The 14992-nt window shown below is 43.1% G+C and overlaps 1 protein-coding gene across 2 annotated transcripts; it reads left to right on the forward strand.

Annotated features, from left to right (window-relative positions):
• The first annotated feature begins 2678 nt into the window (after window positions 1-2678).
• Window positions 2679-13990, forward strand: FUNDC1 (FUN14 domain containing 1). Of its 2 annotated transcripts, none has more exons than XM_075850753.1 (5): window positions 2679-2780; window positions 7356-7512; window positions 9867-9942; window positions 10806-10934; window positions 12883-13536. In XM_075850753.1, the coding sequence occupies exons 1-5, from the start codon at window positions 2765-2767 to the stop codon at window positions 12958-12960; spliced, it is 456 nt and encodes a 151-aa protein (XP_075706868.1). In that variant the 5' UTR covers window positions 2679-2764; the 3' UTR covers window positions 12961-13536. The 2 variants fall into 2 exon arrangements, with proteins under 2 accessions (XP_075706868.1, XP_075706867.1); XM_075850752.1 differs by lacking the exon at window positions 2679-2780 and adding an exon at window positions 2817-3388 and having other exon boundaries at window positions 12883-13990.
• The last annotated feature ends 1002 nt before the right edge of the window (window positions 13991-14992 follow it).

Raw genomic sequence — 14992 nt, forward strand, 5'->3', positions numbered from 1 at the left:
TGGGGGCTATACCAAAGAGCACAAATGTGTGGGTATATAAAGCACAACCCACCAATTAACGGTACTTTTTTGCTGTATTTTTATTATACTATTTTGCCTTGGATGGTTTCTATCCATATTTACAGAATGAATTATGTACCAGTTTCTGCATTTGACCCAATAACAGAAGAAGTCACTAGGCTCCTCTCTTCTTCTCGTCCTACTACCTGCTCTAGTGATCCTATCCCCTCACACCTTCTCCAGTCCCTCTCCTCGGCTGTCACTAGTCACCTGACTAAAATATTTAACCTCTCTCTTTCTTCTGATATCTTTCCCTCTTTCAAACATGCCATTATAAACCCATTACTGAAAAAAACAACTCTTGACCCATCCAGCGCTGCCGACCAGTCTCTAATCTGCCCTTCACCCTTTTTCAAACTCCTGGAACGCTTGGTCTACTCTCGCCTCATCCGCTATCTCTCTGCTACCTCCATTCTAGACCCCTTACAATCTGGTTTCCGCACTCTACACTCCACAGAGACTACCCTTACTAAAGTCTCAAATGATCTCTTGGCAGCTAAATCGGACGGTAAATCCTCTCTCCTGAATCGCTCTGCAGCCTTTGACACTGTAGACTACAAACTCCTACTTAGGCTTCATGCCCACTTCAGTTTTTTACTTCAGGGTGCTATCCGTTTTTGTCACTGATAGCACCCTGAACCCATTCATTTCAATGGCCCCATGCACACGTCAGTTATTTAAACTGATCCGTTGTTCCATTCCGTGCAAAGTAGAGCATGTCCTACTTTTCTCAGTGATTCAGTGACTGTGTGGCCCATAGAAGTCAATGGGTCAGAGAAAAAAACGGATGGCACACGGAAGGCTTCCGTGTGCCGTCTGTTTTTGACGGATCCGTTGCCATAGCAACGGCTGGGTGAGCCAAAGTTCACAGACTCACAGAGTACAGTAAACATTCATTCCGGAAGATAAGCTCATATTTTCACTCCAAAACACCCAAAAAACCAAAGTAAGCCAAGCAGAGTCATCTCAAACTGTTCTCTATGCTCTGAAAGCTGCAGAAAACAGCACCAAAAACGTCTTGTAAACGTTCTATGGGTGTTTCCTGGGACATGTGACAAGTTCAAATGAAGTTCACATCTGTTTTTTAAAATGAAAAAAACGGAAGCCAAACGTCAGTGTAAAACGAAAGCACGGAACGGAACGCACACGGAAACAAAAACGGACACACGGATCCGTCAAAAACGGCTGATAAAACGGTGATGGAAGTGTGCATGAGGCCTTAACATGCTCCACTCTATTGGCCTTCAAGGGGTTTTTCCCATGAAGGACACTTATGACATATCCACAGGATATGTCATAAACGTCAGACAGATGCGGGTCCCACCTCTAGGACCTGCTTCTATCTCTAGAACGGGTCCCCCTAAACCCTGTTCTAGCTTTTGGTGCTAATGCTGTCTCCCGGCCACTTCCTGATTACATGATCGGGAGTTACACAAACAGCCGTAACTCGCTGAGCTACACCGTTTTCGTAACTCCTATACTAGTGAATTGCAATTATGGAAGCAGCTTAGCATGCGAGCTACGCTATTTCCGTAATTACCATTCAGCTCTATGGGACTCCCGGAAACCGGGTAGCTCAGTGACCATAAAGTTAGGAAGTGGCCGGGAGACAGCGTTAGCACCAAAAGCTAGAACGGGTGCTGCACCCGTCCTCTGGAATGCGCTGCCACAGACAACCAGATTATTTCCCAATATGTACAGTATTAAACATGCCCTGAAAACACATATTTTTAGACAGTCCTATAACATTCCCTAATCTGACGCCTTTCCTCGGCTCCATTAATCAGAATTAGATTACCTCACACTCCTTCTCTTCATGTCCGTCATACACGGATACTGGCTGGTGACCGGCTCATGCAGCTTTATGTTACCACCCCATGTGTATAAAAAATGGCTGGACTATTGTACAGAACAAACACTTTTACATTTGGTCTCCCCTATTTCCTCATAGATTGTAAGCTCTTGCGATCAGGGTCCTCACTCCCCAGGTTTGAATTGTAAATTAGCTTTGTCACTATGTAATGTCTGATATGGTCTGTTTAACAAAAACAACACCTGTTCACACTGCCATTGTGGCTTATAATAGAAACCATGAGGCTGTGCCAGAGCGATCCTACGACACATCTAAACAGAGGTCATTGACTTCTAATGGGGTCCGTCAAGGATTTCGTCATTGACTTCTAATGGGGTCCGTCAAGGATTTAGTCATTTAGACGGCAAGAATATTGCTACATATCGCGTTATCCTTGCCGCCAAAATTATGAAAACCTCGACGGCCACCGTACCACGGATCCAGCACAGCATAACAAAACAAATGTCCCACTGTCTCGCCTTTTTATGTAGCTTTACCAGGTAAAAGTCTGATAAAAAGTAGACTGATCCCTATATAACTCTATATAATGTGTGGGAGGAATGATTTGCCACGTTTGTACTGAACTAAAACTCCTCCCCAAAAGATTAGTAAACTAAAGCGAGAACTCGGCAAGCCGCCGATAACTTCCTCACTACGACGCACTGACGTTCTTCTCTTCCTTATTCCTTCCACGAGCTGATTTCAATCTGCGTCACAGGTATCCCTACAGCGCATGTCAGTTGTGTAAAACCAGGGGCGGGGCTTACTGCGGAAGTATGGTAGTGCAGCGTGACGGAGCCCGGAAACGTGCGTGACGTGATTACGTCACCTACCAAAATATCAAGAGCAATCATGGCTGCCAGGAGAGGTGGGAGACGAGTGGGTTATTTGGGGGTGGGCTGTTAGATTACCGGTGACTTGCGGCGTATTGTCGTGCATTAGCTGTTTATCTATGGCGGCGTTTACATGTGTTTTAGTTATCCTGACCGCAGATAATAACGCAGCTCTGTTATCAGAGTTATAGGACATTTATAACTCCCCATTCATGCGTAGTGTATAATGCATGGCCTTCTTATGCATGACAAAGCATGAGTACTAGGGGGTGTCTGGGATAGTCATTCATAAGCACCATCAGGGTAGTACTTAGGATACATTGATGTGCCAGCCTGTCACTGGCACCACCCACATAATATGTGTGCTTGAGAATGACCTTTCTAGAATGCAGAAACTCTGTTCAGTGCTAGGTGTGTATGGTTCTTGTTTACCTCAGGAAAGCGTCTGACATAAATGCTAAGCGTGTCCATATGGCTCCATTCTTCGATGTAGGAATACTGCAGTAGAGTCCGCTATTCTATCACGCGTATTCCGGTAAAAGACGTATGTTCTTTTTAATATGGTAGCCTGTGGGCGAGGGATGCTACTCTATGGCGTCCGTTACAGGAATCCTGAAACCAGCTTTTCAAACAAATACCAAGGGTATGTGCACACACCGTTTTTTTTGTCAAGTAGAAAAAAATCTGTCTCAAGATTTCTTACAGATTTTTGAGGCAGATTTTGAAGTGAAAGTGTTTTTTGTTTTTTTTTAAATCTATATATATATATATATATATATATATATATATATAAGCAAATAAAAATGCATCAAAGAACGCTCCAAATGAACGGCACAGATTTTTTTTTCTGCATAACATTGATTTCAATGAAGGTTTAGAGGCGGAAACTACTTCCAAATAGGGCATATTACTTTCTTTTTTTTTTTTTTTTTTTTCCGAGTGATCAAAAAACGTCCTGGAAAGAAAAACACCTTTACCTCTCATTGAAATCAATGGAGGTAGATTTGGAGCGTTTTTTGGGCTCTGATTTTAACACCGTTTCAAAATTAGTGCCAAAAAACTCCCTGTGAACTGGGCCTAAGGGTGGATATAGATGAGATGATTTTGGTCGCACCGTAAAAAAATGCATTAAAAAATTGCAGTATAAACGCACACGGTTTTACTGCGAATTGATGCGGTTTTCACCTGTGTGGTTTTTATAGGTGTAACACACTTATTTACAAGTTTCACCTGTAGAAAACAGTTTGCGCTTTTGTCGTAATTTTTGATGTGTTTTTTATTGTACGGCCAAAAACATCTCATTTAAATGCACCCTAATAGTCTTTTGGCTGAGGCATCTGTCACCCATAGACTATTATGGTATCTGTTTAACGTATACGACATGAAAAGCTTGTTGTATGTATGAAATGGATACTATTATAGCCCATGGGTGAGGTTTGCCCCTGTTTGGCATCCGTACATCCTACGTTTGAAGTAAATGTTGGGAGCTTTTCCCTGTGTGTCTACATTAAAATGTGTTGGGAACATAACCTTTATAGAACTCTGGTGCAGCTGTTTGATACATCTGGGCATGGCCAGGGTAAGGCCTCATGCACATGAACGTGCTTTTGCGGCTTCAATTTCCCCGAAAATCCACGGGAGAATTGCAGCCCCATTCATTCCTATGGGGCCATGCACACGACTGTGGTTTTCACGGTCTGTGCATGGCCTCGGAGCCCGGACCGCAGAAAGAACGGGCAAGTCTTATTACGCAGTCCAGGCTCATTGAAAATAATGGCCGCGGCCAAGTGCACAGCCCGCGATTTGCTCGCGGCTGACACTCTGTGGCTGGCCGATTTGGAAATCACGGCCGTGCACATGGCTACGTTGTGTGCATGAGGCCTAAGACAAGGAGCAACCAGTTACAGATCACCCCTGTGATGTTTGGGATAGCTGTGAGTACACAGGGCTAAGGGGGTCTCAGAGCAGAAAAATGACCCAAAAGTGGAGGTTTAGGCCGGATTCACACGAGCGTGTGCGTTTTGCGAGCGCAAAAAACAGCGTTTTGCGAGCGCAAACGTTCCACAAAAGCTCCGTGTGTCATCACCATATGATGCGTAGCTGTGTGATTTTTGCGCAGCCGCCATCATTATGACACTGTTTCTATGTTTGTAAACAGAAAAGCACGTGGTGCTTTTCTGTTTTCATTCATAGTTTTGACTGCTGTTGCGCGAACTACGCGCGGCACACGGAATTGCGTCCGTGTGCCGTGCGCAGTTTTCACGCACCCATTGACTTCAATGAGTGTGTGATGCGCGAAAAACGGGCAAATATAGGACATGTCGTGAGTTTTACGCAGCGGACATATGCTGCGTGAAAATCACTGACAGTCTGAACGGCCCCATTGACTAACAGAAGTCCGTGCGAGGCGCTTGAAAATCACGCGCGTTGCACGGACGTATTACATGTTCGTCTGAATAAGCCCTAAAAGTGTTATCCCACCGGGTCAACCCCTGTCCATATGCCCTACTAGGGTATATCAATGTCCCCTGCTTTGGACTCCCTCTATGAAGAAGAGCGGAGAGCTTCTGACTAACATTCATTTAAATGGCCGTCATGCAATATTACATTTCCGGTAAAGGGGAAATGCATGGTCGGCTGAATCTTCCCCTGGCAAAATCAGCTGTTTGCTGGGGGTCTTGTGAGTGTGGTGAGACGAACCCCTATTGTTTAAAATAACACTGGAATTCATGTCATGGGGGTACAATGTAAAGCCTATGTGCCACTCTACCCATTTACCACTGTATTAATTGTTAAAACCGCAGCATGCTCTGTTTTCTGCATTGGTCCCTATTGACGGCAACGGCAGCATTGAATGCCAAGTGTAAAAACGGTGACTGGTTTTCTACAGAAACTGGTCTAATAACATTTTCCCAGAATTGTCCTTTCATATTGCCGAATGCATTTACGACTACCACATGAAAACTTTGCGGCTGGTCTCACGCATCGCATACTTGTAGAATCCACACCGCAATTACGCAACAAGGTACAGTATAATATCAGTAAATGGGGTTTTGACAAACCCTATACACTCAGAGTAAATAATCTGCCGTGGGTTCTAGAAGGATTTTTAAATTGACAGCATACCCTATCTGTTGCAAAAATGCAATGAATGAAATCCGCTTCTAATTTCCATACAAAAATCAACAACGAAATCCGCATTTAATGAATTCTAATTTCTTTGCGGATTTTTGTACGTATTTTTAGGCTTGTTCCACAGCGCAATTTTGACGTGATGTGTGATACCAGCCTATAAGAAAATAATCCAGTACGCTCGATTGTAAATAATAATGCTTGGCTGTGCTGAAACCTAGAATCTGTTGTAGGGAACTATTAAAACTAGTGGTGACCATGATGCTTTTCAACATAGCACCATGTGTAAACTTCAAGCCCAGGCAATGGAGATGCATTTTGTTCAACCAATGATAAGTAGAAATGTCTCCTTGTCAGTACCCTTGTCATTACCTCGATTGAAATCAGGGTGGTCCCACCGATCGATAGAACCATATGACAGAGGCACGTCTAAATTACCATGCCGTCAGCTCTTAAGCTATGTTCACATTTTCATTCATAACGGAAGCCACAACACTTTGTCCGATCTGTCTTATGCCGCCTGACAAACTCCATTGACTTATAATGTGGTCCATCAAGTTCTGGCGTAGTGTCTGACTTCATGCAGCACTATTTTTCCCATCAAATATGACAGAACCTGCGACGGAACATGACGAAACCCACTTTAAGGGCTTATTCAGACGAACGTATAATACGTCCGTGCAACGCGCGTGATTTTCACGTGCCTCGCACGGACCTATGTTAGTCAATGGAGCCGTTCAGACAGTCCGTGATTTTCACGTAGCGTGTGTCCGCTGCGTAAAACTCATGACATGTCCTGCATTTGTGCGTTTTTCGCGCATCTTGCACCCATTGAAGTCAATGGGTCCGTGAAAATCATGCGCAGCATACGGAAGCACTTCCGTGTGATGTGCGTGATTCGCGCAACAGCAGTAAAAACTATGAATGAAAGCAGAAAAGCACCACGTGCTTTCCTGTTTGCAAACATACAAACAGAGTGTCAATGATGGCGGGTGCGAGAAAATCACGCAGCCACGCATCATACGCTGCTGACACACGGAGCTGTTATGTACCTTTTGCGCATGCAAAACGCACATGCTCGTGTGAATCCGGCCTAAGTTCGTGGATCCGTTAGGCACCGGTTGTATCCGTCACTTACGTGAACAGAGGCTAAGGGTGTATTTGCCATGCGGTTCTCGGCCGCTTGGCAAGAACCGCACCTCAAATGCAGTCTGACCATACAGCCGCCGATAAAAGCTGAGCAGACGCTTCATTCTGGTCATCAGAGTAATTCATAGAGGGCAATGACAAAAATCCCAATGTATCAAGTATGCCTTCCATCCTCCATACAGACAATGACAAAAACAGCTTCTGGAATGAGCAGACTAATAAAATAAATATGCCATGTTTTGTAATATTATGACCAAAATATAGTAGTAAATTGTGAAGTCTCTATTCAATTTCTAGTTATATTTTTACTTTTTGTTTTCCTCTCCAAGATCCCAGCAGTGATGATGAATCTTATGAAGTATTGGACATTACAGAATATGCTAGACGTCACCATTGGTGGAGTAGAATTTTTGGCCGAAATTCTGGACCCTTGACAGAAAAGTATTCAGTTGCAACACAGATTGTCATGGGTGGAGTGACAGGCTGGTAAGATTTGTGCTTTCTCCTGTACTCACAAAACTTTAGTTATGGCTCTGAAAGATGTTTTACTCTACATAGAATGACATTGTACCAGCTTAACCCGTTAGTGACCGCCCCATAGTGTTTTTACGGCGACCACTAACGGGCTATATTCCGATGCAATAGCCTTTTTACGGCGCTGCATCGGAATAAATAAACAGAGCAGGGAGCCGTTAAAGAGGCTCTGTCACCAGATTTTGCAACCCCTATCTGCTATTGCAGCAGATAGGCGCTGCAATGTAGATTACAGTAACGTTTTTATTTTTAAAAAACGAGCATTTTTGGCCAAGTTATGACCATTTTTGTAGTTATGCAAATGAGGCTTGCAAAAGTCCAAGTGGGTGTGTTTAAAAGTAAAAGTCCAAGTGGGCGTGTATTATGTGCGTACATCGGGGCGTTTTTAATACTTTCACTAGCTGGGCGCTCTGAAGTCGATCTTACCTGCAAACGCTGATGCTGCTGCAGAATCAACTGTAGCCTCTGGTGCCGATGTGGCCGTCACGATGCAGGACCTGTGAGTGACGTCACAGATCTGCACTGTCACAAGCTGGGCGTTCTGAAGAGAAGAGGATGTTACTTCTCTTCAGAGCGCCCAGCTAGTGAAAGTATTAAAAACGCCCCGATGTACGCACATAATACACGCCCACTTGGACTTTTACTTTTAAACACACCCACTTGGACTTTTGCAAGCCTCATTTGCATAACTACAAAAATGGTCATAACTTGGCCAAAAATGCTCGTTTTTTAAAAATAAAAACGTTACTGTAATCTACATTGCAGCGCCTATCTGCTGCAATAGCAGATAGCGGTTGCAAAATCTGGTGACAGAGCCTCTTTAAATCTCCCTGCTCTCAGCTACCAGAGGTATCTGGGGGCATCACTGCTCTAACGGGTGAGACCGATATCAGTATCGATCTCGCCCATTTAACCCCTCAGATGCGGCGCTCAATAGCGAGCGCCACGTCTTAGTGGTTTTGGAGTGAGGGACGGAGCTCCCTCTCATCCCACCGGCGATAAGATTGCCGAGTGTCTGTGTCGTCTATGGCAGCCGGGGGGGGGCCTAATAAAGGCCCCCAGGTCTGCCTGTAGTGTATGCCTGCTAGGTTTTACACGAACAGGCATAGTACACTGCAATACAGAAGTATTGCAGTGTATTATAAATGTGATTGCGATCGGAGGATCGCATAGTAAAGTCCCCTAGTGGGACTAGTAAAAAAGTAAAAAAAAGTTTAATAAAAAATGAAAAACCCACTTTTTCCCCTTACAAACTGCTTTATTATTAACAAACAAAATAAAGTAAAAAAGTTACACATATTTGGTATCACCGCGTCCTTAACGACCCCGACTATAAAGTTATTACATCTTTTAACCTGCACGGTGAACGTAAATAATAAAATAAAAAATGCAAAATTTGCTGTTTTCTTTAATGCTGCCTTAAAAAAAAAGTGACAAAAATTCGCATATACATCAAAATGGTACCAATAAGAAAAGTCGTCCCGCAAAAAACCAGCCCTCATACAACTGCATCGGCGAAAAAATAAAGAAGTTATGGCTCTTCAAATATGGAGACACAAAAACAAATAATTTTGAAAAAAAATTGTTTTTACTGTGTAAAAGTAGTAAAACATACAAAAACTATATAAATTTGGTAGCGTTGCAATCGCAACAACCCGCTGAATAAAGTTTTTGTGTTATTTATACCACACGGTAAACGGCGTAAATTTAGGATGCAAAAAAGTGTGGCGAAATTGCAGGTTTTTTCTATTCCCCCCCCCAAAAAAAAGTTAATAAAAGTTAATCAATACATTCTATGTACCCCAAAATGGTGCTATTAAAAATTACAACTTGTCCCGCAAAAAACAAGACCTTACACAGCTATGTCGACGAAAAAATAAAAAAGTTATAGCTCTTGGAATGTGACGATGGAGAAAGGGAGATTGCAGCTTGTACTGAGTGTGCGTGAGTCAGGGAGACTGCAGCTTGTACTGAGTGTGAGTGAGTCTGGGAGACTGCAGCTTGTACTGAGTGTGCGTGAGTCAGGGAGACTGCAGCTTGTACTGAGTGTGCATGAGTCAGGGAGACTGCAGCTTGTACTGAGTGTGCATGAGTCCGGGAGATTGCAGCTTGTACTGAGTGTGCGTGAGTCAGGGAGATTGCATCTTGTACTGAGTGTGCATGAGTCCGGGAGATTGCAGCTTGTAAGTGTGAACAGAGCCTAATTTGTAAACCTAGCTTTCATTTACTTACATTGATTTTATTTGATATTTTATAAAAAAGGGGGTTGCGAGATTTATTTGTTATTTGTTCTGTGCTGCTTTCAGGTGTGCAGGGTTTCTGTTCCAGAAAGTTGGAAAGCTTGCAGCGACTGCCGTTGGTGGTGGTTTTCTTCTGCTTCAGGTAATAAAGCAAATCTCAGAAAAGACATTCATTTTCTTTCCAGCATCATTTATGCAAGTTCTTTCTTTACTATATAAGTCCCATCACTAGAAAACTAGTTTGCAGTAAGCATATACATGGGAACGTTTCTTTTTGTCCAGGCCCACACAGGACAGTTTGGTGCAGTTTTTTAAGGAGTGGATATAAAAAAGAGGAGTATATGTCTTTCTATTATACTTTTTTACACTTTGGGATCCACTTCTTCCTTTGGCTAAAGAAAAAACACATAAAAACTGCACAAAAATGATCAATGTGAACCTGGCCTTTTAGATTGCTGGATTACTGCTTCCCCACATGCTCCCATATAGAGATCACTGATAAAAGTGATATAATGGTAACAGTCTCAGATGGTATCTTCTCCTCATGCCCTCTAACCTCTTGAGTTCAGAGATGTCACAGACTGGAAACTGATTATTTCGCTTCTCTGTCATAGTACAGGGTCGGACTGTCAGACACTGTGTCATTAACCTGTTAAAGTATGTGGGGGGGAGTGGTTAAAGGGAATCTGTCTCCAGGAGAGTCTTCTTTAGGTAATACCATATATAAGACGCTCTTGGAGAAACATGTAGCTGGGTGCTATTGCACAGAAGTTCAAACAAGGGTGTCAAATAGCAGATCAGGTGGCCACGTCCACGGGCTATTCTCTCAGGCTGAGCGTGGCCCTTATTTTTGCTATTATGTGCAGTTGTTACCATTGGACTAATATATAGTACTCTTTTTTTTCTATTTTTGCATAAGTTAAAAAGTAATTGTCCCCTCAGCTTCCACCAGGTCTGTCAACACATTAGTATTTATTCACCTTATTTCATGTTTTCTCTTTCTAGATTGCAAGCCATGGGGGTTATATACAAATAGATTGGAAACGAGTTGAAAAGGATGTAAACAAGGCAAAGAGAAAGATAAAGAAACAGGCAAATAAGTCTGTACCAGAAATTCACAATTTAATTGAAGAGGTAATAAAATATTCACTATATGTATATATTTGATTACTGTTTGCACCTTCGCAGACTCCAAACTGCCACCGTGCTGCCAGTCCCTATTGTGATAAAAAATGACAGCTTGTCATTTAACAGATGATATTAAAAGGTCTCAGCTGTATGTGAGCTTTGTTATTTTAACTATAAAAAAAATGAGGAGCTGTTCTCTAGAATAAAGGAGTAACGTTCCCAATTGCCTTTTTTGGTAGGGAGGGGGCAATTCGGGATTCTGATGCTGTATGAATAACAAAATACCACTAGACTCAACCATCCCTATGATCCAGTCCCATATTAAAGGGACCTTGATACTTGAGCAGCAGTTAGGAAAAGACTATTTCCCTATGCAGCCACTCCAGGTCCTCTGTTTACAAGTTAACGTGATGACGTGAAGCCCGTAGCGATTACATGACATAACATCACTATGGACGAAATGTTACACCAACAATAGCCCTCTGTAGTTACTTGACATTCTCATAGGCGTTGTCGTTGCCAAGCTTTACTAAATCATTGAATGGCAAATATGCGGTGAAATCGGAGTGAATGAACGTGATGACGTGCGGTCCCTTAGGGCAGATACAGACGGACGTTGCGTTTTTGCGCGCGCAAACAACGCAGCGTTTTGCGCGCGCAAAAACCATTTGACAGCTGCGTGTGTCATCCGTGTATGATGCGCGGCTGCGTGATTTTCGCGCAGCCGCCATCATAGAGATGAGGCTAGTCGACGCCCGTCACTGTCCAGGGTGCTGAAAGAGCTAACTGATCGGCAGTAACTCTTTCAGCACCCTCGACAGTGAATGCCGAACACAATATACAGCAACCTGTTAAAAAAAAAGAAAAAGTTCGTACTTACCGAGAACTTCCTGGCCGTTGCCTTGGTGACGCGTCCTTGGTGACGCGCCTCTCTTGACATCGGGCCCCACCTCCCTGGATGACGCGGCAGTCCATGTGCCCGCTGCAGCCTGTGCTTGGCCTGTGATTGGCTGGAGCTGTCACTTGGACTGAATTGTCATCCCGGGAGGTTAGACTGGAGGAAGAAGCCGGGAGTTATCGGTAAGTCAGAACTTCGTTTTTTTTTACAGGTTCATGTTTATTGGGATCGGTAGTCACTGTCCATGGTGCTGAAACAGTTTAACTCTTTCAGCACCCTGGACAGTGACTATCTCCGGACGTCGCGTACCGGAAATTTTTTTGCCGGGTTCGGCCAAAACTAGTTCGGCCGAACCCGGTGAAGTTCGGTTCGATTGTCCGGGTTCGCTCATCTCAAAGACACTCCATTTGGATGTTTGGAAACAAAAGCACGTGGTGCTTTTCTGTTTACATTCATCCTTTTGACAGCTGGTGCGCTGTTTCAGTCGGTTCGCACGGAAGTGCTTCCGTGCGACCTGCGTGGTTTTCACGCACCCATTGACTTAAATGGGTGCGTGATGCGCGAAATACGCGGAGATATTGAACCTGTCGCGCTTTTTGCGCAGCTGACAAACGCTGCGCAAAAAGCACGGACTGTCTGTACTGCCCCATAGACATGTATTGGTCTGTGCATGGCGCGTGAAAACCACGCGGCCCGCACGGACCGAATACACGCTCGTGTGAATCCCTCCTTACGATGTCATGGGAGTGCGGCAGAAAATCATTGTGTGCTGCTTTACTTATTTATTTCTGTTGCTTTTATGGTCTAATATATTCCACAGAACAGTATAGAAGTTATCACTGACTGTCCCTGTTGGGGTTCACAATCGAAATTCCTTATTTGTATGTTTTTGCTTTGACATTAGTGATGTTGATGTCACTCTGAGCACCGCATCAATATTATTATTTTTTTTTAAATTGTAACTTTGGGGAAATTTTTTTAAGTAATTTCATTAAATGCATTTTTCGATTATAATGAAATTTAATTCTCTTTCCCACCTATTTTTATCTCTTGCAGTCACAAGATTTTATCAAGCAGAACATAGTAGTGTCTGGGGGATTTGTAGGAGGTTTCTTACTGGGCCTTGCCTCTTAGGAGGCCATAAAGGAGCGGGAGAAGAGTAGAAAAGTGTTACGTAGAACTGAAAACGGTGTGGAAGATGCCTGTCCGCTAACAAAGATGCCTTGTTTGGTTTATTTTCTGTAGGGTGGTTTTCTTGTAAATGCTTACCTACACGGAGTGCTTGCAAAGAGCTCATGGCGTAGTCCGCACAAACATCTCCAGACTGAACATTGAATATATTATACCAGAACGTTTTTTCTTCCATTGCTATTCATCGACTCACATTAGTTCGTTTTATGAGCAGCTTTTCTTTTGTGATGATTATCATGGATGACATTATGATAGGTCAAAAAAAAGTTCATGTTCACATCTATTCATCAATCTACTTTTTTATATTTATTTAACTGTGTGTGTATTTTTGTTTTTCTTGACTAGTGCCAAAAACGATGTACTGTAATTGGCCATCAAGAGCCCTATTGGTGAATTTTACTCTTACGAATAAAAAAAAAAAAAAGAAGGAAATTATTATGTGCAATAGATTATCAAGAATTAAACTAGAAGTCGCAAAAATAAAACCGAAACTAATCATTTACCTTTGTGTAATTTTTTTTTATCTTTTGAACACATATTGTCTATTTTTTAAGGCTCTTTATAAAGCTTATACAAGCATTGGTTATTTCCTTATTGCTAAAATGTGTAAGTGACAGTGCTTATAATGTAAATGTGCTATGAAAAGTCATTCAGGATGTGAAGGTAGTCCTCACGTTTACAGCAACATCAATATGGGGACATTAGGCACGGGCGTTGGACGAGAATGTCTGTCTCGCATTCAGCTTTCCAATTCATCCCAAAGGTGTTTGCTAGGGTTGAGGTCAGGGCTCTGTGCAGGCCACGCGAGTTCCTCATCTTCAAACTTATCACACCATGTCTTCATTGACTTCGCTTTGTGAACTGGGGCACAGTCATTCTGGAACAGGAAAGGGCCTTCCCCAAACGGTTGCCACAAAGTTGGAAACACACAATTGTCTAAAATGTCTTTGTAGCATTACATCACCCTTCACTGGAAATAAAGATGCGTGATCTTCCTGTTAGTGGCTCAGCTGTTGTTACTCCTAGACGATTCACAATAAGGCTGGGTTCACACGACCTATGTTCAGGCGTAAACGAGGCGTATTATGCCTGAAAATAGGGCTACAATACGTCGGCAAACATCTGCCCATTCATTTGAATGGGTTTGCCGACGTATTGTGCAGACGACCTGTAATTTACGCGTCGTCGTTTGACAGCTGTCAAAAGACGACGCGTAAATTGACTGCCTCGGCAAAGAAGTGCAGGGCACTTCTTTGCCATGTAATTTGAGCTGTTCTTCATTGAACTCAATGAAGCACAGCTCAAGATTTACGAGCGTCTCAGACGCCTCGTAAATTACGAGGAGGAGCATTTAGGTGTGAAACGAGGCAGCTGTTAACAGTGTCTTTTCACACGTAAATGCCTCTCAGCGTGTGAACATACCCTAATAGCACTTACAGTGGACTGGGGCAGAGCTAGAAAAGCAGACATCACAAACTGATTGTGGCAAAGGTGGCATCCTATGACTGTGCCATGTTGAAAGTCACTTAGCTCTTCAGTACAACCCATACTATTGGCAATGTTACGTGCTTGATTTTATGCACCTGTTTGCAATGGGTGTGGCTGAAACACCTGATTTCAATGATTAATTAATGTGTGTGTGTGTGTGTGTGTGTGTGTGTGTGTATACAAGCAAAGCAAAAGCAGCACCGTTCTTCCAGTGTAGGGTGCAAGTCCCTGTTCAGACACACGACCAGTGTCCCAAATCCACAGCAAAATCCAATACACAGGTCAGCACTCCAGGTTTAAGTGAAAGAAGGATCTTTTTATTCACCACATGCAACGTTTCAGCCCTGCTCAATGGGGCCTTTCTCAAGCTTGAGCAGGGCTGAAACGTTGCATGTGGTGAATAAAAACATCCTTCTTTCACTTAAACCTGGAGTGCTGACCTGTGTATTGGATTTTGCTGTGTGTGTATATATATATATCTATATAT

Source organism: Rhinoderma darwinii, chromosome 2 (assembly GCF_050947455.1).
Source record: "Rhinoderma darwinii isolate aRhiDar2 chromosome 2, aRhiDar2.hap1, whole genome shotgun sequence".
In the NCBI taxonomy this organism is placed as follows: domain Eukaryota; kingdom Metazoa; phylum Chordata; class Amphibia; order Anura; family Rhinodermatidae; genus Rhinoderma; species Rhinoderma darwinii.

What these genes read in the sequence shown, in the direction of transcription:
- FUNDC1 (XM_075850752.1), top strand. Translation starts at nt 3,337, where the DNA reads ATGGCGTCCGTTACAGGAATCCTGAAACCAGCTTTTCAAACAAATACC. An exon ending in TTTTCAAACAAATACCAAGG is followed by an intron (nt 3,389 to 7,355) that starts GTATGTGCACAC and finishes TTCCTCTCCAAG; the next exon opens with ATCCCAGCAGTGATGATGAA. An exon ending in ATGGGTGGAGTGACAGGCTG is followed by an intron (nt 7,513 to 9,866) that starts GTAAGATTTGTG and finishes TGCTGCTTTCAG; the next exon opens with GTGTGCAGGGTTTCTGTTCC.